This window comes from Prunus persica, chromosome G8 (genome assembly GCF_000346465.2).
Source record: "Prunus persica cultivar Lovell chromosome G8, Prunus_persica_NCBIv2, whole genome shotgun sequence".
NCBI classification, from domain to species: domain Eukaryota; kingdom Viridiplantae; phylum Streptophyta; class Magnoliopsida; order Rosales; family Rosaceae; genus Prunus; species Prunus persica.
The window spans coordinates 10,735,379-10,760,882 of NC_034016.1; the positions used below are offsets into that span (position 1 = coordinate 10,735,379).

Consider the following 25,504-nt stretch of genomic DNA (forward strand, 5'->3'; position numbering starts at 1 on the left):
AAAAAATACATAAGAAAATAATTAATCTCAAACCCTAAAGATTATAATAATATTATAGAAGATGTATGTCCTTTGATTTTGAAGAAGTCAAATCCTAGGTTTGTAACAAATCATTCTCGAAGTATAGACAACCTCGTCTGAGGATGGGAAAGTCTTTACACTATTGGAAGAAATAGTTCTGTCAAAGTGTGCTTGAACAGTACAGGCAAAGTGTGAACACTTTTTTTTTTAATAGGGCAAAGTGCGATCACTTGCGATAAGATTCCTAGGTTCTGTCTTCCCCTACTATTATTCTTGTTTTAAAAATGTATTGATATATGATCTTGACAGCCTTTATGTTCAAATTCATTAGTGAGTATCGCATTAAGTAACTAATTAACTCAAATAGAAGTGCATTTGGAGCTTCAATTGTACATAAGTTATGGTTCCTCACGAGCAAGTGGGAGCCAACTATCAGTCGTTGATACATGTGAATCTCATTGTGTAAAATGTTCGGTGACAATCATTCAAACCACGCACACGCACGTATACATGTGGTTGTTGGTATTTTTAAACTTATATCGCGTTCTCTCTTTAGATTTTTAATTTAAAAATTATCTGATTAATCTAGAAACAGCCTGTATCTTCATACTTAATGAGCTTCTAACTTGAATCAATAGATACACGGCTCTTTCTTGAATCGTTGATAAGCTAAACAAATCAAAGTTAATTGAACACATAATATCTAACACATTGACGTCGGCAATTAATCACAACATACGACTTAGTTATAATCAAACAAACTGAATCACATATAGATGTAACTTTCATCACTTAAAAATAGTTATAAAGAAAATCTATTTCATGTTCCAAATTAGCTAACTTGCACTAGCTTTTGCTTTATTCAAGAGAAAAGAAGGAACGTTCTTTTCATTTAGCTACTTTAAATTGTCGGTCACACTTTAGATGATTATCAACCGTTTACTTATTTTAACATAATATACATCAACGATTGATAATCATCACAGAGTCGAGATGTATGTGAACACCAGTCATTATACCAATGAATAGATAAAAAAAAACATCCCGTCACAACCCTATAAAATTACACACAATCCAATTTTTTATGAGAAATAGGGTACAAGAACAGCTGGGTGTAGACTATAGTAACGAGCAAACCAATCAGAATTAAGAAACCCAACCCTCCCCAAAAAAGGAAGAGACCGCCCTCGGTTTCCAATACCAAAACGTGTCACTCATCTATACGTCACCTCCTCCCATCATTTGTGCGCTCTTACAAACCACGAATCCCGGGCCTACTCTGAGACTCCGAGGATGCCAGGTTCCCCACGCTCTGACGTCCACTTGCGTGCACCCGCTCTCTCCTGCTTACACGTGCCCTTCCAGTCCCTCTCTCGTAACCTTAACTATTCCCCCGATCCTGTCACGCTGGTCAACAGGCCTGAGTTTGATTCACCCGACAAAGTGTAGGCCTCAAAAGGCGAGTAGTATGGTTTTAATGTACTCGAGCAAGTGGGCTATGTGGTCCTGAGTTTTAAACCACCAAGTGGTTTCGGGTGCAGCCTGGTCCATGGTTTCCTCAAATAAAAGGGTTTTTTTTTCTTATAGAGAATTGGTGACTTTCCATATAAAGCATTGTAGGCACATCTGAGGAATTAAGGAGAGAGAAGGGAGGCTCTACTGATTTTAGCTCATTTGCAAGTAAGCTCTACTTATACAAACCTTGCTATTTGGAGAAAAAGTTCTTTTTTGGGAAAATTATGATCTTTGTTCTTTTGGGTTTTCTTGCTTCTTCTTGATCTCTTTTCTGGTTCAAGTTATTGTTGTGCTATTTCTGGCTTGTTTTGGTGAGGTAATTTGGTTATACCCATTTAGGGAAAAATCGGAAAGTTTTGTTCAAGTTTTGTGAGTAATTTAAAGTCTATATCTCTCTACCGATCTAGGGGAGAAATTGAAGAGGGGAGATTGTTTGAAGAAGAGGTGATGGGGAGAGGCAAGATTGTGATTCGGAGGATTGACAACTCCACCAGTAGGCAAGTGACGTTTTCGAAGCGAAGGAATGGGTTGCTTAAGAAGGCTAAGGAGCTATCAATCCTTTGTGATGCTGAGGTTGGACTGATCATCTTCTCTAGCACCGGCAGGCTTTACGATTATGCTAGCACTAGGTTAGATTTCTCTCTCTCTCTCCCTCTCTCTCTCTCTCTCTCTCTCTCTCAAATTATATTGCATATTTATTTTTTGATTGGATTGACTTGTCATTGAACTGCAGCTACTGCTTAATCTTTGTGGGTTTAATTTGTCTATCTCATCATCCCAATTTTCCTAGCTACTAAAGCAAGTTTAGTAGGTGAATTTATGGTTTAGTTAGCTTTGGAATTTATGCTTTATTTCTAGCATGGGATCTGAGGCCAGTAGTGGACTTGTCATGGGATTATTTTTTACAACATACATCAATCTTTCTTCCTTTTAATTTCGTTTGGAGGGAATTTTATTGTTGGTATGCGAAATTTTTCGGTTCTAGTCTCCGTAAACCCGAAGGTGTGGGATAAATGGAATATTTTATGCAGGTTTCTATAGGCATAGGCACTTAGAAAGTAAGTTATATCTGTGGGGAGGAATTATTTGTGAATGCTTCTCACAGTGTGCTCTATATAAGCTTCAATTGTGTGAATCTTCCTGCCCTTTTGATAGGCAGAAGCTGATGTTTTGAACTGATAATAGGGAAATGATTGATTTTATGTTATAAACTAAAATAAATTAAATGTAGTTAATTAGTAATGTCTAACGAAGAGGGGGTCCTTAGGTGTATATATGCATATCCCTCTTAACTACGAGTCCTTTCCTCACCATCAATTTTGGATCGTATTCTTCTCTTTACATTTTATATTTAGAGAGAGAGAGAGAGAGAGAGAGAGAGAGAGAGAGAGTTCCTTTTTCCTGTGTTGAATTACTAGGGAAAAAAGTGTCCATGCAAGCCCATGCACGCATATTTTGACGTCCATATAATGACTGTGTTGGATGTCCTTATTGTCTTTCTTTAGCCTTAACAGATTATATTCAACTAAAATGAAGTTTTCTTGATCATCAATCAATTTATAAGTGAGGACTTTGTAGTTTGTCGAGTCGGGTTCTCACGAAACAGAAGGATGAAGATCGTACAGATTCAAGATTGCTTAGGGCCTAGATTAAGAAAGAGGGTGAGCAGACTCAAGCTTTAGGAAGAATTCATAACTCAACAATATATTTTCTTGGTACAAACTTTGGACTTAATCTTAGGGTAAATACCTTCTACCAGTGGAAGCTCCAAGTTTGTCATGTGAAAAAATGAACTTGAATAAAAGTTTGAGGATTGTGATGGCAAAGGCCAATGGGGCATGGTCATTAGTGCTAATTATCCCACTAATGAATCATAACTATGTTGATAAAAATTTCCCCAAGATCTTTTGTTTAGACGAACATATATCTTGTGATTTGATGGAGACAATCACACATGAACAAAAGAGAAAAACAAAAAAAGATGCAACAGATTAATTGAAGAACCACCAATCATCGACAAAGCCACTATAACTTTATAAGTGACCTCATTTTTGACAACCTGGTCGACAACAACCATGTGGGGAGATCATTCACACGGTACAAAATATTCGTAATCTCCAAGTTTAGAATCCTGAATTCTATTCTCTCACCAAAGATGATTGCTTAATGTTCAATGAGACTCTATTGTCCTAGCCGTTTGAATGCTTAATTCTCAATAGAATCTTAAGAAATTCAATGCCTCAATCAAGTGTAGGAAAAGTATCATTGGATATTAAAAATGCCTATATACTGTCTTCTTTCACTCATCATGATAATCTATTTTTAACTCCCACTAAATGCGGATGCTACCACAATGCCTGCTTGGGAAAGTATAAACACTTCTCCCTATTATTAAAACCACATGATTAGCACTTTGTAGTGCTTTTCCAGAAAGTACTAAAAAGTTCTTTTATAATCTAGAAGTACTCGTTTTTCTCCAGAAATCACAAAAGAGTACTTTTATAATCTAGAAACACTTTTAGGTTGCCTACACAGTCAGAAGTACTTTTGGTTATGTGAAAGTGCTTATATCCCTTCCAAAAGCATTGTCAAATATGCATGCCCTTATATGTGCTAGAAGAGAACCCTTAATTTATTATCCTCATGACTCCATTTGGCTTCACATCAACCTAATTATCATGATTGCCTATAGAGATAAGATTTTGCTATCTTCATCTCTTTTCTTCTTACTTAGACTTGCCCCATTCAAAGAGTTGTATAACCAAGTACATGACACACAAGGGAGTAATTTTTGGTTATTTCGAGTACACCACATGGCTGGTGTACAATCCAATAGATATAGGACATGTGGAATATTTCCAATGCAACCGGCTACAAATCATAAAAGGCAATGCAGTAAATTGGAGAATAATTCCACATGTCCTATATCTATTGGATGGTACATGAGGTAGGTGGTGTATGTGTAACATACAAATATTTCTCCACCGTGACATAACGTTATTAAAGGTAAGGCAATCAAGCAATGACCTTAGAACATGAAAGATTGGAATCCACCAGAAAGTTGAGAGAAACCTCAAAGTTTATTGATAATGATATAATATGAATAACCACGATAATCACATAGCTAAAGTTGGTTTAATACTACTTCAAACCCTAGATTACTAGGAATCCTAATTGGAAACAAAATATCAAAATTACCCTTTAACACTTCAAATGTTTTTAAACTAGTCTTGCTGTTCTCTTCGAAACGACAGGTGATGAGCTCAAATACGAGATTGGAGCCTAAACCTTGGTCATATTTTTGTTTTTTTCTAGGCTTATGTCTGCCAAGTTGCTACTCAATCATCTATGTCATCTGTTCCAGATACTGATGTATCAATTCGCAACATAGGTCTTTGCAGATAGTATACAAGCCATTGTCTTGTGTGACTGAGCAAGGGAAATTTTTTGAATACGCTCTCTACTAGTAAGAAAGAGCGTGGTGTCCACATGTGTTATTGGAAAATTTGGATTTGTCGCTAGATGCATTGTTGGAAGTTCGAAAGCAAATGGCTTTTTGTCTCACATAGATAAAACCTATCTTTCCTCTAAGCCTCATAAGCAAAACTGTTTTATCATACGTTAAGTAGAGGAACCGTGTCTCACATCAGTTATGTCTTGCAGAGATCTCAAGTAATAATTCAGTATGACCTAGGGATGGCAAAAATGCCTGTAGGGGTGGGTCCCTGACCCTAACGAGAGGAGATTTCGGAGCTAAATGGGTATCGGGTACGGGGATTCCCAAACTTGAAAAATCCGTGACGGGTATGGGGAGGGGATGGTATTGGCATCCCCATCCCCGAACCTGATCCGAGAATATATATGTTTATATTTAAATAAATAAATATATAATTATAATATTTATGTTTAACCCTAAGTTAACTTTCCTATCCTAATTCTTCCTAATTTTCTATGGAATTTTATATTGATGTGATTTTGAATACTTGAGTTGAACTTTATAGTTAATTTGGATGTGTTGAATGATAATTTAATATGAAACTTAATGTTAAAATGTATGATAAATATTTTTTATGCAAAAAAATTGGGGATTCGGGGCGGGTATGGGGAATAGTCCCCCGACGGGGACGGGGATGGGAATTCCCCGAAACCTAATAAACGGGGATGGGTTCAGGGACGGGAGCGGGGATGGGGATGGTATTGTCATACCCAGCCTCTACCCGACCCGTTGCCATCCCTAGTATGACCCCAGAAACCTAAATGTTAACTAGGGCTAGCACTTTTTTATTTTTATTTTTATGAAGCTAGGGCTAAGGCTAGCACTTTAGAACATGTAAAAACTTGGATTTATGCGTTTTCCCTCCTTTGTGTGATGTGGAGTGCCTGGCTTTGTGTCCGGATCAAAAAGGCTCCCAATTGGTATATATATGATAAGTGTGAATCCCCTTAGTGAAGTTATTAAGGGCATGAGGAAAGGGAGATTATGATTTTCCTAAATCCCACTTGGGCTATGCATTGGAGAGACCTAGGGTACTTAGAAAGGCCTAAGAGTTCAAATGCCAACCCGAGCTGATACTTTTGGAAAGAGACCTAGGGTACTTAGATGGTGGGTTGAAGAATTGAAGGCACCCGCTGACAAAGAGTTATACCGAAGGGCGTGAAATGAAGATTGAAAAAAAAAAAAAAACTAAAAAGTAGAGAGTCTCAGACGAACGGCTAGTGCTATATATAGCCTTGTAGGGATCTAATTTATAAATCTAATCAAGTCGGCTCTATGTGAATAATAGGTACGTAAGCACGTTAAATTAGTCATGACTTTGGTACTACGATTCCTTCCTTCTTTCCATTTTCGTGGCGATCAATGAATTTTTTTCTGGTTATTAATTCGTGTGTTCAAGGGTGGTCGGTTTCCACCAATGGTTTTATTACAACACCAATTGCAGTAATTTTGAAAGCTGGATTCTGGATTTAGAATTATGTTCAAAGTTACAACCATACGTCCCTTTGGCCTCGGGATTCTACAACTTTAGATTTTGGGTGGTGAAATGGATAAGAACTAGCTTAGCTAAAGCATGCTTATGGGCGTTTTACATGGGTCCATCAAGGAAGGATGCATGCATGCAACCACTTGGGTTGTTACATAATGTTTCCAGAGCTAGTTTGTTGGTTGTCTCCTCCCTCAAGGGTTAGAGTATGAAATCTGCAGAAACTGGAGTAATGTTGAACGGGAAGTGGATTTTTTAGGAGTTAAAAGTATTATAGGCTTTGGTTATTGGAAATGAGTAGAAGGAAGGTTGCATGCATTCATAAATCCAACTGCATACTTCGAGGAAAAGCTCATTTTCTTTTTCACCCACAAAAAAAAAAAAAAACCTATGCAATTTGATCTTAAGAATTATACATGGCTATTTTGGTACCTACGTCGTATTTCTTTCCAGGTTTTCTGTCATTACATAGGCCGACAGAAACGTTATCCTTGGGGCTAGGTGTTGAGTTTGTCATGCTATGAGAGTATTGTGTCTTCCCCGTCGGGCGGTTGGACATTGCCACCAACCTTGATGGGTGCAGCCCGTGTGAGCCGACTGACCAAGCTCTTGATCTCTAATTATATATAGACCTCTGATACTTTCTTGTGAATGTCGATCGGATCAAATGGAATTTGAAGAAGCCATTTATGTGTTGAGAGTATTGTGTCTTCACCGTCGGGCCTTTGGACATTGCCACCAACCTTGATGGATGCAGCCCATGTGATGTGAGCCAACTGACCAAGCTCTTGATCTCTAATTATATATAGACCTCTGATACTTTCTGGCGAATGTTGGTCGGATCAAATGGAATTTGAAGAATTCATTTATGTGTTGAGAGTATTTGTCTCATCTTGAAAAGCTAAGTGACTTAATAATATGAGCTTATAAGGAGATGGACGATTCTCACATTGCCAATTGATTTTCCTCAACTTTCTTCATGGTATCAAAGGCTAGCTAAGAAACTATGGAAGACCTGTTGAGGCTTAAGAATTTGCTCAGAAACTATGGAAGAGAGTTAGTTAGGTATTGAAACTAGAGGATAAATACCAAGACATGTCATTGTGTTCGTGCTGTTTGAGTACTATTCAACCCTAACCCGTCATTTTGTAAACATTTTGTAATATTTAAGGGATTTCTAAAATCTTCAGCCTCAGACACCCTAAAATATCCGGGGGTGAAGGGGATGTGAAGACATTTATGCATTTGGCTATTGCAGGCCGGAACCATGCACCGGTAGAAAGATCGCATTGGAGACCAAGTAGCTTACAAACCTGTGAAAACTAAAAGGATAAAATCAGCATAAAGCAGAATGCAAAGGAGAATGCCAATAGACATTATCCTTCAAGCATGAGGAAGTATTAGCACTGAATTCTTCATGAAATTGTTGAATTCAAATTGAAATTAGTCCAATAAGAATGCAGAAGTTTCTATGTTTTAAGTGTTCCATTGTTCTTAACGGATGAGGGTACAAACCAATTGCACTTTTTTTGGTGGCTAGTAGAAATAAATAGCACTTCCTTGCATTTGTTTTCTGCCTTTCTATATAAGACATTGTCCGTCAATTGTAGTTTAGTTGCAAAATTAATCAGAGATCAAATCAACAATTTTTTTTCTTTCCAAAATACTCGGTAGTATTTACCGTCTACATCTCTGTCGTGTATTTGTATCAGTATTACAATCACTACAATAACACAAATCCAACTGAGAAATAGAGTAGAAATCATTACCATCAAATTTAATGTATATTGATAGGATGTGTTTGTTTAATTTCTTAATTTCTTTACATTAACTATAATCTGCACTCTCATAACCTTAGAAATTTTCGCAAAGTACGTGATCGTTGCATCGACTGACCATAATGTCATGACTCCTCTTATCAGCATGAAATCGGTAATCGATCGTTTTAACAAACTTAAGGAGGAACATCATCAGCTGTTGAATCCTGCTTCAGAAGTCAAGGTAAAGATCCCTAACCAACAAATACTCCAATTTTGTTCTGTTGAGAACCTGCATAAATAGAGGCATAATACCAATGTGCAATCACATCAGTTCTTTAATTACAGAGATATATAGTTTTGCTTATTTATAGTAGCAAATATTAAAAAGCATAAAACCCTCTTCAACAATGTTGCATTAAGTACTTTATAGAGAGACTGGAAAACTAAACATGGGAACGGCTGAAGCCGATTCTCCAAGAGCAGGTGGTGTTTCTTAGTCAAGAATTAAATTTTCTGGAAAAAAAACCTAGCAGGATTAGTTTTAGATAGTTTGAAATGCTGAATTTTCAAATGAATTAACATTATGGAAGTAGGATCACACACGTTACTAAAAGTTTCCATTGCAAGTTTCTGAGAGACGAATGCACAAACTTTAAAACATTACAAAAAACATAAAGCTCTATTTTCTGGTTTGCGCAACATTCTTCGTGGAATTTATTTTGCCGCTTGAAACACGGGGAAGAGAGGCTTAATTAAAAGGCAACAGAGAAAGAAGCTAAATAAATCAATAAACCATTAAAGTTGCAGGAGAAATCAAACAAGTGCACCACTTTCCAAAGGTCTAAAATATGTAAAATTGAAAGCCTGAACACAATTATATATCAGAAAGTGAAAAAACTCGGGTTGGAAGAGCGGTGCGGTGGATATATAAGGTCATTCAGGATTCAAAAAGCGCTGTGAAGCAAGTGAACAGCAAAGCAAAAAGACAGTGCATGCTATTGCAATGCGACTATAATCAACTGCGAATCCCAGGTAGGAAAAGGAACATGGAAGAGGAGGAATCAAAACCTTGTGTTTGGTTAAGATACTTGGAACATTAAAATCATAGTCCGATCTTATTTCATGACGCTGTCTTTGCAGTTAGGTTCTGATACAGAAGTTAGAATAGCAAAAAGAAGTGGAGATCTAGAAAGTGTTATTTGAACTTGGATTGTCGGGCTCCCACACTACAATGCAACGGGGAGGGAAAATGAAAAAGTAGTGATGCATGCAATGCTTTCAAATAAAGGAAGAAGATATAAAGTGTTCATCTCTGTGTTTTTTGAACCTATTCGTCAGCTATTTTCTAGTGGCGTGATTAAGATAGGGTTGCAGAATCCAAGAATTCCATCCGGCCAACTACCACCTTAGTAAATTGCATCAACAAAAGACCAGTGCAATCTGGAATGCCCTACATAGTGATGAACGGCAGAAGTCAAATGGTAATCTTTTGATCAGAGTGGGATGTTGAGTTCAAATTCAATCCAGAAGACAATTCATGAACTTCAGTTTATTGAAAATCATAATCTTTTCTCCATTCTTGCATTCTTATATGAAAACTCAGTGACTCAAAATGTAACATCTGCGACCCAGTACCAATTTTCTTTCACTCTTTTCATAGAACCTAGCACCCAATCCTGCTGGACAAAATCTTTCGAAGATGTTGGTAGCCTTGTTGAGCAGTGAGAAATCTTGTATGAAAGTAGTTCAAAAAGCTTTGTGCAGAAGAGGTGTAGAGGGAGATAAGTTTACCTAATGATTTCGAGATCAATAGACTGCTTTGACAAAGCTTCTTTCTCATCTAGTTTACATAATTTAAGTTCAAAGTTAACGGAGGAGTTTCAAACAACTTGTTCAAGCTTAATTTAAGTTCTAGAAAATGGCAGCAATTACAGCACTAGGTTGAAATTGCAATTCTAAACTTCCATCAGAAGCAAAAATTTGGTACTAGTAATAATTCAAGGGGTTTTCTAATTAAATAAAATGCCTTAGCGATCAAGCCTAGAATTTTTCCCTTATCAGAAGAGAACTAGCCATATCTCAACCACTCTTCAAAAGAACACAGCCAGAATGACAGGGTTCAATCTTTATCTAAAATACCCTCAGTGCCTTGCTCTAGGTCAAACATACACCAGTATGAAGTCATGGTGGAATCAATACAAACACGAACGTGTGAATTTAAAGACGAAGCCGGTCTTCTAGGGATAGTAGATAAAGGGAAAATGTAGATGCTATGCCAAGAGGTGCGTAAACTGATCTTCTGTACAATATTCCATTTGCAATAAAGCAACACCTTGAGCTAATGCCCATTTGTTTGCATTTGCAGAAGAAAAGAACAAAAGTTTAAGAGAAAGTATGTTGGTGCTGAAGCTTTGATGGCACCATGAATTCCAAGCACAAGCTTCAGCATAATTCCATTGAATAATAGTTCGTTTGTCTGGAATAACAAGCAATTCCAGACTATTCCAACTTAATTCCAATTGGAGGGCCTTTTATTCCTAAGATGATAGATAGTGCAGTACTACCAGCCTGAAATTTAATTAACCAAAGGTTTCCGGGAGTCAGAATTCTGAAACAAGAAGAAAGAAGTTCATGTATTGATCCAACGGCAAACTTTAGACTAGGTCAGCAGTACGGTGGAAGGCATAATTCAATTTCCAGTTGTGCCAACATATGGATTCTGGAAATGTAAAGCAACACATCCCAAGAGAATTTCTTTAGTGATGTGCAACCAAATTGAAGAAACAAGTGAAGAATGAAAAATCTTTTTATGCTGGAACCAAATGGCGACAGACATGAAGTTGGCAAGCGATTTCCGTATGCATGAATATTCTGGGATTAAGATGAAGAGAAAAAGGTGAGAGCTATTAGATTACAGCAAAGAGAGTGAGTAATTGGAATTTACTAAACAACATTGTGGCACTTCTGAAAAACTTACCAAACAGTGAAATGTTGTTATCAATTGCTCTATGCGCGGCAGGTAACATCCTTGAATTTCAGCTAAGCGTGAGCCATTGGTTAGCGTTCTTGCTGTTCCATCAGTAGAATGATACAGTCACCTGCTCTTAACAACTCTAACCAAACAGTAGTCACCGCATTTAGTGTAAGCTTAAATAAGCAAACAGCTGACCATTAGGGCCCGCAGAAGATGCACATGTGAGATCAAACAAGAAATTAAAAACATTCAAGTGTTAAATATAAGAGGCCATAGCTAGAAATATGAGATGCACCTGAATGGCGTCCAAAACAATTCATATTGTGCACAGATGCATGTAAATTTAATTTCAAGTCATGGCCATAAGCTAGAGAATTTTGAGAATTACTCCAATCTTTGCATGTGCACATTTGTGTGTGTGTTTGCAGGCATGCGATCATGCACATGTGTATGTAACATAAGGAAGATCAAATTTTATAATGAGTGGGTAAAAGAAATGAATTTTTTTTTATCTCTAAGCATATGATCTATAATTGATGCCCTACAAGTCTTCTTTGCACTTGCTCTTGCTTACTTTTTTTATTTTCAAATATACGCAACAAATCTATATTAGAAATGATACAAGTAGGATGAATGAGATGCCCATCAAATCCAAGTATCACAAGAAAAAAGAGAAGTCAGAATAAGTACAACTTACTCAATGGGACAGAACATTTTCTGATGCAATGTTAGGCCACCAGTTAGAGTACATTAACAAAGGTCAATAAGATCCTTATTTTATACTTGGTTCTTCCTCTAGGAACTGATAAGAAACATCTATGACCAGATTACAGAGCTGTTCAATGAGAATTCACATGGACGTAGATGACATAATTCTCCATAGCCAAACAAAAACAAGATATCCCTAATAACTATCACTTTGTCACTAGTTAGGCAGAGCATATCAATGACATCATAATCTTTACAAAAATTTGAATCCTGCAAGTGTGCACTCACCCAACCAAATAACTCAACAAAACCTATGCCTGAAGCCTCCTATAATTTATGAGAAAACTGACGAGATACAATTCCTCAACTAGTCATGAAGCTTATCCAAATGGCTCATTAGAAATCAATTGCAATCCTTTCTATATGTGAAGGGATGAACCCCAAATGCTTTATCTGTTTTCCGCCATCATTAAGCTAAAAGAGACACCACTCTTCCTACTTTCTGCTTACATTCAAGTGCTATTCTGTTAATTGTTGTTCAAGTGAGCTGCCGAACAACTAAATGCAATGTCTTACAAGCTACTTGCCTAGTTTTAAGCTTCCTTCACACAATTTATGTTTAACTGTAGGCTCATGCACTTACATTAACATGCATCTAAAAAAGCTTAGCCTCCTAGGTTTCCCTGCAAAACTATTCTAAATAACCGAATCTAAACTAAAGTAATGTAACATTGTAGGCATAAACCAAATGTTCCCTCAACCAGTAACCATGGTCAATTACAAGGTTATTCTTGATGCCATTCTGCAGGTTCTCTACGGTCCACATATACTTGTTCTCCTCAACTTCCACTTTCCATTAAATCAATTAAACAGTGACCAATGACCAGCAGCTCTTTTGTTTAATTCAATAATCCATGATCTGCTGTTAGATATCCAAACCACCATACAGTGCGTAATATAGTGAGCGTCTAACTCTCTATAATAGCCGGACCTTGAACTTGAGAAGGCATCACATGTCTACATATCTGCAGATGCATCAGCATGCTGTGTCAATTAAAAGTTTGTTCATTGAGTACTCCAAATGTCATCATTTCAACTATGATGATGAAATATTGCAATTGTTTCTTGATAGAAAACAAGGTATTCATTGAATAGGAAAGAAAATTACAACATAGGGACAAGGTGATCCCTAATTAGACCCAACTAGAACAACAAAACAAAAACCAAAGCATGTTTTGAAGTATCCCATATATCTGTCCACAACCACAATTCAAGACCAACCAGAAGTTACGATATTGTTAAGAAACCTCCACTGTGAGAACCAAAGAACAATAGATAACTGAAAAACTTAAACTTGGTACTTGGTACAATTATAAAAACTGATTCAGAAAATTGCTAAAAATATTTATACTTAAATTAGTTACAGGGCAAGTTGATAGCAACTAAAAGATATGCTCAAATCCACATCCAACAAGTGTAAGTCCCAGGCAGTTAGGAAATCCAATTCAGGAATTTTGCTATTAGGAATCAATCTCCTTTTATGGCATGCATACTTACCAGGAATGGGGGAAGCTATGAATCGAGGAACTTAGATCAAGGAATTGGAATCGGATCAACTACTCCTCCCTAGTTGATCTCATTCCTGATTTTAAGGGTATTTGTTGTGATACACAACAATAAAGTTACAATCCACCTAACTGTCAAGTTTACTGTTATTTAGTCCATGTCTTTCCTGATTTCAAGTTAACTGTCAATTTATAAAGCACACGCAACCAAAATGAGCCCAAAACGTGGATGAATTTTTTGTATACAATGTTAGAAGTTAGAACAACCCACACAAAATCAATTAGGGATTAGTGAAGAAGGCCAAGATATTAAATTTTAGTGCATGCTTCAAATTCCTGGGATATAGTATTCTCTAACATTTTGAACTACGTTCTGCTACTCATTTCATGCTCGTCTAAAAATACTTTTTGGTTTTGTACTTGCTAGTTTTGGCAAAGGGAGGCAGCAAGCTTGAGGCAACAATTGCAGTACTTACAAGAATGCCACAGGTACAGTCATTGCTCTATAATGAATCTTCCACATAGCTTAGCAATTTGATAGGACGTACCAAAATGTTGAAATGCATAATAAAATTGCCTATCAGGCTGCCTATTCAAAAGGTTATCATCCTAATTTAGGCTTCATCCAATTATCAAAGATAAAGCCACAAAACCTATTGACATTGAAGAAGAGGTAAAGAAAATAGGTTTTTCTTTTTTCTTCTTTTTAAGAAACAGAACAAACAATTAGCATTACTTAAGGAAATACACTAGCAGTGCACAAGAAGTCCATTCAAGCTATCACTAACTTCAAGCCCCCAATCTGCATAAAAGAAAAAAATGAAATGTCACTAAACTCTTTAGAAACTAAAGTCCACAATGACGCCAAATAATGCATTCTATCCCACAAGAAATCTACCCCCCTTCTACATTTTTACTTCAAAAATCCTAACATTCCTTTTCAACACCCAAAAATGGCGATGACAGAGCATCTCCATAACACTTTCAGAATCCTAGAGACACAGATTGAAGAATAACTTCTTTTTTTCACATATAAGACTGCCTAGAATGGTATTTAATCTTTTACTTCTCATAATTCACATAACAGTCAAACAGCATATTAGAAAATAATGCATTCTATCCCACAAGAAATCTACCCCCCTTCTACATTTTTACTTCAAAAATCCTAACATTCCTTTTCAACACCCAAAAATGGCGATGACAGAGCATCTCCATAACACTTTCAGAATCCTAGAGACACAGATTGAAGAATAACTTCTTTTTTTCACATATAAGACTGCCTAGAATGGTATTTAATCTTTTACTTCTCATAATTCACATAACAGTCAAACAGCATATTAGAAAATACTTCGAAATTGAAGATCTGTATCTATGGCTTGGAAACTAGTCATTGGAGATCAAATGAAAGATTGGCTGGATGTTTCTGTATAAACTTGCAGGCAGTTAATGGGTGAAGAACTTTCTGGTTTGAGTGCCAAAGACCTACAGAGCCTGGAAAACCAACTGGAGACAAGTTTGAAAGGTGTCCGGATGAAAAAGGTACGCCCTAGTCCGGATTATATAGTCTCAGTTAATACTGTCAAGATCCCTTCTTTATGTAGCACATGCATGACACTCAGTCATTTTTCTGCAGGACCAGATATTAAATGATGAAATAAAAGAACTGAACCAGAAGGTTACCAAAGAAAACTGCCTCAGTTTCTCCTAGTCCATTTATGTTAATTCATGTTCTTGGGGCCTAATCTATACCTATTTTATATCTTTCTTTTTACTTATTTCAGGGAAATCTCATACAGCAAGAGAATATGGAACTGTATAAGAAGCTAGACCTCGTAGGTAAAGAGAATGCGGAACTGCTACAGAAGGTACTGTCTAAAAGACTGTATAATACTAATAAAATGTATCCCTTAAGCTCTACTCTTCTATTTAACACATATTATACTTCACTAAAGGGAGGAGACAGATGACAGGTAGAAGGAAAGAGAGAGAAGCTAAATGAGATATCACCAAGCCAAAAACATAAGGCCATTATGTTAATTATAATATAAGCAAATGCGAAGGTTTCTTCTCTGGAAAAGGCTGAAACAGAAGTTTTTAATCTCAGGTTTATGGAGCAAGGGGTGTGAATAAAGAAAACAAAAGTTCCCAACCTGCATATACCATCACTAATGGATATGATTTGCAAACACCCATCCATCTGCAGCTAAGCCAGCCACAGAATCAAACTCAGCCTCGGCCTCAGAACAATGAAATACCAGCAAAAGGAATCAAATTAGGGTATGTCCTAAAACTGCTAACAATATGTATACCTATAGCATACTATATTGATTCTTATGCCCCAAAAAATGAAAGAATAAGCAAAGCTTACTATTTTATTTAAACTATTAATATCTCTTCAAATTCTGCAACAGATTACAACTGCATTAGCGCAAAGTTGTTTCACAGCTGTGGGTGGCTATCTGTCATTGTGCAGTCAACTTGCACCACAATCTTCTAGGAGTGAGATGTCATACTTACAGTAAATGCATCCAGCAGAGGTACCAGCAGCTTTGGTATGAAATGTTCAATGAAACAAACTTTAGAATCTGTGATAGAAATAGACAAACCAATTAGGTGTGTAAATTTATGCAATAAGGGGAAAGCACTGTGTGTCAGAAGTATTATTATCTGTATTAAAAATGTGTTGTGATCAATCAGAGAACAATTGTCAATTGTTAACTATATTTTCTTTTCCTGAATAATAATCAGCAACTCGAACAGGATAACTCTCAAAAAATTTGTTGCTTTATGAATAGTTCAATGAAGAGTCTGTTGGAAAAAGAGTTCCATAAGAAATATGGAGACACAGCATCATATCATGGAAGATACTTTTAAGAAGATAGCGAGAATTCTACAAGAACCAAGCATGCTTGTTACAGTTTATGTGCCCCTCTATCCCTATCTTTTTATTTATTTTTTCTTCTAGCTGATGATTTCACATATGTATGGAAAAACAAACATTTTTCATTAAGAAAAAGTAGTTTACAACCCAGTCATTTGTTTTAACTATTTCAGATGATCATCTACTCAAAGGATTGGATAAGTACAGATCCACAATCTGCTGAAACAAGTAAACCACAGATTCACACTAAGAGAGTAACATGCAGAATGGATGAGAAGTAGCATGTATCTATAAACAGGAAGAAAAGATTTAAGTTTTCCTTTCATTCTTATATCTAGGACACACTGATATACCAACTATATTTCCTAAATATGATTTTTGAGAAGTATTCACAAATTATTATTATTATTATTAGTTGAGTTAATTACAGAGACAGATCTGGTGAGATTAACAGTAAATGATGATCACTCATGTAAACTTTGTATTCATTCTGAAAAATGGAGAGAAGGAAAAAGAAAAAAAAGGATTTCCTCTCTGTTCTAGCACATTCGAAAGTGTGGTGACAGAAAGCCAGAATTTCTGGCTCTTGGGCCCCTGAGAAGTTGAACACCCAAAACTACATAAAATTGGTCTGTACATATTAGGAGATACCCCAATGAGAATGCGAGCACTAAATGCACATTTTGTATCATGATCGCACAGACATAGTACAAAAAACCACATGTAGGCATGTTTGGTCGACACAATGTCCAGCACATGTAGCAGACAAATTTAACTTTGATTTATATTATCACTAATTAGGCACACCGCCAGAATCCTGTAGATGTGAGATCTTAAATGCATTAACAGTGCCTGAAGACTTCTATAATGCACTTTCTCATAACTCCCAATGTATAATGCAATGAAAATTGATAAGAGGAAAGACCTTTTCATGGACATTCCAAACATCATGGAAGATTCCTATCCCCAGCAGCAATATGTTCAGTATCAGGTACCGTAGCTAATGAATAGGATAATTCACTGCTTTTGTGAAAGCTGCTAAATTTGCTTTCATTCCAGAAAGCAAATCTCCAAATAGTAGTTTGTTGGCTCAATGAATTTTTCCACAATAAAACCATTCCTAGTATTTGTCACTGTACTAGTAAAGGATCTAAAACAGGACTACCAAAAGTTTTAATGAGATTTTTTACTACAAAATCTTCAACTATTACGTGCATATTTAATGACTTAGAAGGCAATCATGCTAATACTTTAAACAGTAAAATGCTCTTCTCAAGATTTATTGCTGCTACTAAGATTCACTTTTTTGGAGGCCCAGGATTTCAAAGAGGAATACCCCTCGCTGCTACCAGTCCGTCGTGTGTGAATGACTAAAAGTTGCAATGAAAAAACAACAGCAGCAGGCACGAGAAAACGAGCTAGTAATTGTTCGACATATGCTGGTAAAATTGACTTAGCTTAGCAAGTACAGTTCTGATTCGAAAAGGCAATGCTTTATGGTCTTTTCGTTTTTTCTTTTTTGGCAAAATGCTCGATGGTCAGTTAAGCAGCCATCTGTTATCCTAAAAATCAAAGACGGGGTTTTATATGGTTACATTGTCATGATTTCTCCGAAATCATGTTTTATTTAAAAATTGATTTTGTGGTCTTATAGACAACCTCTCAGATCAGCCACAACCACTGATTCTAATTTAAAATACCAAACAGTGCACAAACATCTACTATAAGCTAACTGATGCAGAATGCGTATTGTTAGTTTTCCTAATTCTACTTGGATTAGTTTTCCTATCTCTTATTAGTTATTTGTTTTCCTAATTCTTAAAGATTCCTTCTTGTTAAAAGGATCTCTTATTAGTTAATTTGCTTTCCTATTTCTTAAAGTTTACTTTTCCTTTTCCTAGATTAAAAAGGGTTTTGCCTCTATAAATAGAGTTGTTTGTAATCTTTTAAGGCAGACTTGATTAATGATAAATTTCCTTACTTTAAACTCTCTAATTCCTTCCCTTTCCCTTCGTCTCTTCGATCTCTAATTCTTCTCCTCGATCCCTTATTTCTTCTCTGTTCTATTGCTCAAGCGTTTACTCTAAACTTACGGGCTGTTTACTCTAAACCTACGAGTTGTTCTGCATCAATTGGTAATCAGAGCCTTCCCTCGCTTTCGTTTGCGTTTGATCTCTCCCATGGCGCCCCAAATCGTGGCTAGCCTTGCAGAACAATTTCATGTGTTCCAAGACAAAGTTTTTGACGATATCACTGGCATGGAAACCCAACTCTCCAAACTCCGCGTTGACCTCAAAGACGAGTTGGTACAGGCTCCCACACATCGTTCGAAGACGGACCTGGCCATCACCAAACTCCAAGACTCCGTTCAGTTGCTTATCAATCACTTTCGGGCTGGACATGCTGAACCTTCTTCTACCTCCGCATTGCTCTCGAGTTCCTCTACGCCAACACCAAAAAGTGGCCTTCTGCCCAATCCACCAGTGGATCTAAAACTCAAGGCCGTGCCATACGGCATGCCTCATAGCTCCACTGGGCTCTCACTTGATGATCCCAAGGCTCAATTGGAGCCCCCCTTTTCTTTTGGGTCTCTGCCACCGCCCCATTATACCCAACACACAACGGGCCCTTCTACAGTTTCACATGATCAAGGCACTCATCCCCCTCGCCAATTTGACAACGATGTCATCCGCCACATCAAGCCCACCGCTCCTACTTTTGATGGTCGTGGGGATCCTACAATGTTTCTTGACTGGGTTCAAGCCATGGAAGATTATTTCGCCTGGTACAACTTGACAGATGCTCATAAACTTCACATTGGTAAGATGACGCTACAGGGCGCCGCTAGACAATATTGGAATTCGGTGGAGGAGCAACTATATCAATTTGGACAGCCGCCTGTGACTCTATGGGACGAGATGAAATTAAAGCTTTGCGAACAATATCTTCCCACCTTTTATCGCCATCAATTGTATGATCAATTATGGACCCTTTCACAAGGAAGTTCGACTGTTACTGAATTCCACGCTCGTTTTATTGAACACAAGATACGTGCAGGGATTCGTGAAGAACTCGACATCACTATGTCTCGCTTTATCCATGGTCTTCGTGACGATATCAAGCGTGAAGTCCGTCGATTCTGTCCGCATATCTTGGAAGATGCATATTGCCATGCACTGGAAGCTGAAACTTTTTTGGGCCCACAACGTAGATATACTGGGTATTCTGGGCTCTCTTCCACTCCTACTCCAAATCGTAGTACTCCTAGCTCCACATATGGCGTTGCCGGTCCACTTGCTCCTACGGTACCCACAACAGAAAAAGGACCAGCCCCATACACGGCTGCTCACATCGAATGCTATCGTTGCCATGCTAAGGGCCACATTGCCTCCCGTTGTCCACACCGAACTTTAACCATTAACTCCCTCAATGAGGACTCTTGTGTGGACGTGTATGTGGAGCCCCTTGAACCTATTTATGATCCAGAACTTGATAATTGTTGTGAGGAGGCGTTTCACCAAGTGAGTGTCATGCGTTGTATTTATTCAGCATCTACACCTCCACCTCCTGATTCATGGAAACGCACAAGTATTTTTCAAACCTATGTCCCTTGCGGTACCAATAGATGCCAATTAGTTATTGATGGGGGAAGTACACTGAATGTTATCTCTAAAGCTGCTGTCGACCGCCTTCACCTTCAAGCCGAGCCCCATCCCCATCCTTTTCATGTTGGCTGGGTACATAACACTAGGTTACCTGTTACTAAAAAATGTCTTGTTCCTCTTCAATTGGGTCCCTGTCATGAGCGACTTTATTGTGATATCCTACCCATGAGTGTCGCACATGTGCTACTAGGCCGACCATGGCTTTACGACCGCTGTATGAGAAGTTGCGGTAGAGAGAACACATATACTTTTCAACATGAGGGAAAGAACATAACGCTAACACCTTCCAATCCTGTCGTCAAACCAACTAAGGATGTTCAACCAACCTTGTTACTTAGAGAGAAGGCTTCGGAGCATCGATTGAGTAGTTTATCATCTGTAGACTTTGTACACGACTTGCAAGACACTGGTGTGTCCTTTGCTCTATTGCTTAAATCGGAATCTGACAGCAACCCCACACCGCTTGCCGAACCCATACATCAGTTCCTCCTTGAATTCTCTAATATCATACCTGATGACTTACCAGATGAGCAACCTCCAACGAGAGAGATTCGGCGTACCATTGACCTTATTCCTGGTTCATAAATTCCTGATCTTCCCTATTATCGTATGAATCCCTCTGCACGAGCGGAATTGATTCGACTAATTCGGGTGTTGCTGGATAATTGCTTTATTCGTCATAGTTTAAACCCTTGTGTTGTTCAAGTTCTCCTTACCCCCAAAAAGGATGGTTCCTGGCGAAGGTGTGTTGATAGCTGCACCGTAAATAATATTACAAGTTTCATTCCTCCCCCGATGCCGCGTAGTCCTTCTCCTACTTCTGACCATACATATCAGATTGAGGACATCTCAGATCATGAAGTTGTGGCCTCGTCTCCAGGAGATTCTACCAGCTCTCTGGTTCATTGGGTTGGAAGGCCTGCTACTGCGAATACTTGGACTACAGAAGTTGAATTTCGGCAATTGGATTCCACTCTTCTACACAATTATCAGGATTCTCTTCATGGTCTTGATTTGGCTGCCTCCCATCCTCCCATCATCCATACTTACAAACATCGTCGTCATCCTTTATCTTGGTTTACTCGCCGGTGTAGAGTTCTTTTTTAGTGGGGGAGAATGATGCAGAATGCATATTATTAGTTTTCCTAATTCTACTTGGATTAGTTTTCCTATCTCTTATTATTTATTTGTTTTCCTAATTCTTAAAGATTCCTTCTTGTTAAAAGGATCTCTTATTAGTTAATTTGCTTTCCTATTTCTTAAAGTTTACTTTTCCTTTTCCTAGATTAAAAAGGGTTTTGCCTCTATAAATACAGTCGTTTGTAATCTTTTAAGGCAGACTTGATTAATGATAAATTTCCTTACTTTAAACTCTCTGATTCCTTCCCTTTCCCTTCGTCTCTTCGATCTCTAATTCTTCTCCTCGATCCCTTATTTCTTCTCTATTCTATTGCTCAAGCGTTTACTCTAAACTTACGGGCTGTTTACTCTAAACCTACGAGTTGTTCTGCATCACTAACCCAAGATTTTCAACTGTGCTGAAACTTTAATCAATGTTGTAGCACTTAATTTCTACCATATACACCCATTTAAGCCCAACACTCGCAAAGACTAGTGCATTCCACACTTCTATTAAATTGCTTGAAAATTCCAAATATACCCCTAATAAGTCATAGCATAGTCATTCATACTTTTTTTTTTTAATGAGAAACCCAGCTTTCTTAACAAAAATGGAAGAAAAATACAAAAAGGATGGACGAGCAGTACATATCCAATACACACTCTCAAATATAAAAAAAACTATAATCCAGATGAACTACACTAAAAGGAACGACAAAACCTCTGTTAACTCCAATATACCCTTCGAAACACTTAGTATATGATAAAATTGTGATTTCCCTCAACTTGAGATAAATTTAAAGACATGTAGAGCCATATGACACATGATCATAAAGATATATTTAGAAATCTCTTGAACGAGGAAAACTTGTAAACCCAAAAGAAAATAATGAGGCAAATAAAGCAAATCGACAAGCATAACAGACTACCTGAATCAGAATGTGATTATTGCAAGGGACTAAACTTAAGGAAAAAGAAACTATTTTAATATTTTCAAACCAGCAAACCCTTTCTACTCAAATTCATGATTTGCCTCCTCAAAGTAATAGCATCTCATAAATTTGTTGGGATAAAAAAGCTTCATAATGACTAACATTAGAACAAGGGGTAAATTGTACCTATAGTCCTTGAACTATTACCCGGTTTTCACTTTGGTCTCTCAATTCAGTTTTTGAATTTTGTAGTCCTCAAACTTTTAACGTCGTATCACTTTGGCCCTTCTGTAAAAGTCTGTTAGTTTTTCTGTCATTTTAAAGGGCTAAAACGTCTCCTCCCACCATATATATAGTTACCCAACCTTTCACCCTCCACTTTTCTTCTATTTTATCCAAAACTGAAGTTGAAGTTTCAATATGGGATGAAGTGAATTACAACTTCAATTTGGGATCAAATAGGAGAACAAAAAGGGAGGTGAGAAATTAAGAAATTATATACAATTTGGGTGGACAAATTTTACCCAAAAATTTTGAAAGCAAAGCAAACGGACTTTGATAGAAGGACCAAAGTGACACAAGCAAATGCCAGAAGACTAAAGAATTTGAAAGCTTAATTGGGAGACCAAAATGAGAATTGGGTCAAAGTTGAGGGACAATAGCCACAATTTACTCTTAGAAAAATACATTCCCTGGGTAAATCATCTTGTTATGTATTGATAATGTATAGTATTTCTTTTTATGAATGATGATGTATGGTATTCATCATTGTTGTTCCTTGATAAATCTTTTAGATTTAAGAAGCGATGCAAACCAATTTCCAGTCCCTCCATTTCTTTTGAAAAATGAATAAGCATTTCCATCAAAATCTCCCAGTTGAGATGGCTGCATTCCTTCTTTAAATTCATTTTACATGCTATGCCTGAACATATTCTCTAAGGAAATTAACCACTTACAATTGTCATTACTTCTAAACACCTCTTCTTCGAAACTTAATCCATACTTATGCATTTGAGAAATTGTAACTAATATGCTAATCAGGTATACATATGTATATATGTAAAGAGGCATATTAGTGAATTCATAATTTGCTTTACTTATGCATGTATACTTATGTAAAGCAAGATCTATGATCTTATTCTTAGATCAAAAGTGCAACATCACATTATTACTTCTACATTTGATACACTGAACACACAAGGATGAGTTATTGCCTTAACTAAGTGCAGAAGTTGGTGAGAAATTTGATACCAGAGCCTGGACAATTTGTCATCCAATCTATTAATCCAGAAACATAATTTTCAATAGGTAGATGAAACACATACCAATGATCCTAAATTCTTCACAGAGATTAGTTGCACATAGACATTTTACTAGGCAACACCAAAATGTACTTTCTTTTTCAGCTTTTCCCTGGGGATTTGGTAGGCATAAACTAATACTTCCAAATATTTTCTGTAAGAAACGCAAACTCCTATTTCAAATAAAGAAAGAAACCACAACAACTGTGAACAGTACGTCCATAAAAAAGTTACGTTCAAATCAAAACGCCATCCCTCCCCTCTCCCTCTGTTAAGATAAATTATACTGTATTACACAGTAAAGATTAATCTAATCCACTAATTGAAGGTTTAGCGTATCCTTTCCAATGGAACATATGTTTTAATAAAAACACAAACCCGCAAGAAATCCAGTGGCTCATCATTATAATCAACACATTAATATGTTTTATCAAAATTTAAATCATGGCCAACTTCTAAAGTGGAAATTTTATGCGCAATCTAAAACTTAGAAGCTCCATACCTATCTATATGTCCCTTGGAAGAAGATATAATAAGTCCAAACAATAGCACCTCTATTCTGGACTAGCTACTACCGATGCCAGAGATGCGAAGCCAGTTGGTTGCATCTTAACTGTCTATAGATGCGCTTACTTAACCACTTAACTAGCCCATTATTACATCATCATTGATTATCATCTGAATGTGTGGTCATTGGTGGTCACTATCTTAGTCTAGCAACATAACATTAGCATACATTTACATACAAATATACATACAACCATTACTCTACCGAAAAATTACGACCCGAAAACATTATAATCCTTCAAATATATATCAATCAATTGCATAATAAAGCAACCTATGGGCAACATAATAGTTGATTGGCAGCCAATTAAACGTATTAGTGCTTAGCAGTAATTCATTACCTGTCATACTAATTATAATCCAATGCAGCCCATCAACCTCACTGATCAAACAAAAACCATTAACGCCAAATACTCATCCCAGCCAGAAACTCTACTGTCAATCAACAAAAAAGAAAAGAAATATATAAATTTTGAAAAACGATCACCAAACCAGAGGAAATACTTTCAGTATAGACAGAAACAGCACCATACAATATTCAGATAAACAATGCCCCTTACATAACTAAATGTATTTATATGTGTATAGATATATATATATGTATGAATGTATAGGTGTATAGAAGTGTGGTCGTTCATCGTCTTTGGTACCTGTGAGCGTGGAAACGAAGCCATGGAAATTTCATTTGCTGCTCTCTGAGACATCGCAGTAGCGAGAACGAAGAGTGAATGATCAAAAACCTCAATTCAAGTTAAGGAGAAGACGACGATCTGGTTTATCAGGAAGAACTCGAATCCGGAAGAAACCAGAAGGAACGAAACCAAGCGTTGCAAATTTTTATACATAAAAATAATGATTTTTTTGGTTCGTGTCGTGGAGAGAGAAGAAAATATCTCAGGAGCTGTGGGGTCGTGAGGAGGTGGATTAATTGTGGGCAGCCGGATTCATAGGGTTGCTGTTGTACCCGGGGGTTAATTGGCTGGGTTGGGAGACGAAGGTGGTATTTTCGTCATTGCAGGTTACGCGTCAGTATACGTATGGAAACTGCTGATTGGATTGGGGATGCGTAATGTAAGACGGTGGGTCCATGACGCTTGGGCCCCAAACGGGTACAAGTTAGTGTACGGGTGCAGGAACAAGGACACATCGGTTTTCGAGTCCATATTCGATTGTAGTGCAGCTACTGCCGCATTGGCCGCCTATTGTATATTCAGTTTTTTTTTTTTTTTTTTTTTTTGGACGTAGATTATAGATACATGAAACTTCGATTGGTAGAGAGCTTTTTCGTTAATCATATCAAAATTTTGGTAGACTAATTTCTCTTCCTTTGAGGCCATTTCCAATCATATTGGAGCTAAACTCAAATTTTCATACTCTAAAATACAATTATTCATGTATTTCAAGACTCAAATGTTTTTTTTCCTCAAATCTTGCAAACTTATAATTTGAATCCGCAACTTTATTAAATTGTTTAAGAATGATTAATCCCTAAATTTTTTTTCTCATTAATTTTT

General features: G+C 37.0%; 2 protein-coding genes and 1 long non-coding RNA gene across 5 annotated transcripts; 2 read left to right on the forward strand and 1 right to left on the reverse strand.

The window, feature by feature from the left end:
- On the forward strand, positions 1,625–16,287 carry LOC18767098 (MADS-box transcription factor 23). 2 transcript variants are annotated; one of them, XM_020569986.1, is made up of 9 exons: positions 1,625–1,701; positions 1,944–2,165; positions 8,441–8,519; positions 13,953–14,014; positions 14,965–15,064; positions 15,159–15,200; positions 15,307–15,390; positions 15,630–15,802; positions 15,937–16,287. In XM_020569986.1, the coding sequence occupies exons 2-9, from the start codon at positions 1,984–1,986 to the stop codon at positions 15,950–15,952; spliced, it is 738 nt and encodes a 245-aa protein (XP_020425575.1). In that variant the 5' UTR covers positions 1,625–1,701; positions 1,944–1,983; the 3' UTR covers positions 15,953–16,287. The 2 variants fall into 2 exon arrangements, with proteins under 2 accessions (XP_020425575.1, XP_020425574.1); XM_020569985.1 differs by having other exon boundaries at positions 15,630–16,287.
- On the reverse strand, positions 10,530–25,504 carry LOC109950596. 2 transcript variants are annotated; one of them, XR_002272847.1, is made up of 5 exons: positions 24,641–25,504; positions 24,332–24,422; positions 16,043–16,110; positions 11,256–12,985; positions 10,530–11,149 (listed from the first exon to the last, which is right to left on the reverse strand). It is a non-coding gene; the product is annotated as an uncharacterized LOC109950596 (long non-coding RNA). The 2 variants fall into 2 exon arrangements; XR_002272848.1 differs by having other exon boundaries at positions 24,332–24,425.
- LOC18766907 lies at positions 18,264–21,277 on the forward strand. Its single transcript, XM_007199048.2, has one exon. It carries the CDS (start codon positions 18,587–18,589, stop codon positions 20,654–20,656), a length of 2,070 nt encoding a protein of 689 aa, XP_007199110.1. The 5' UTR covers positions 18,264–18,586; the 3' UTR covers positions 20,657–21,277.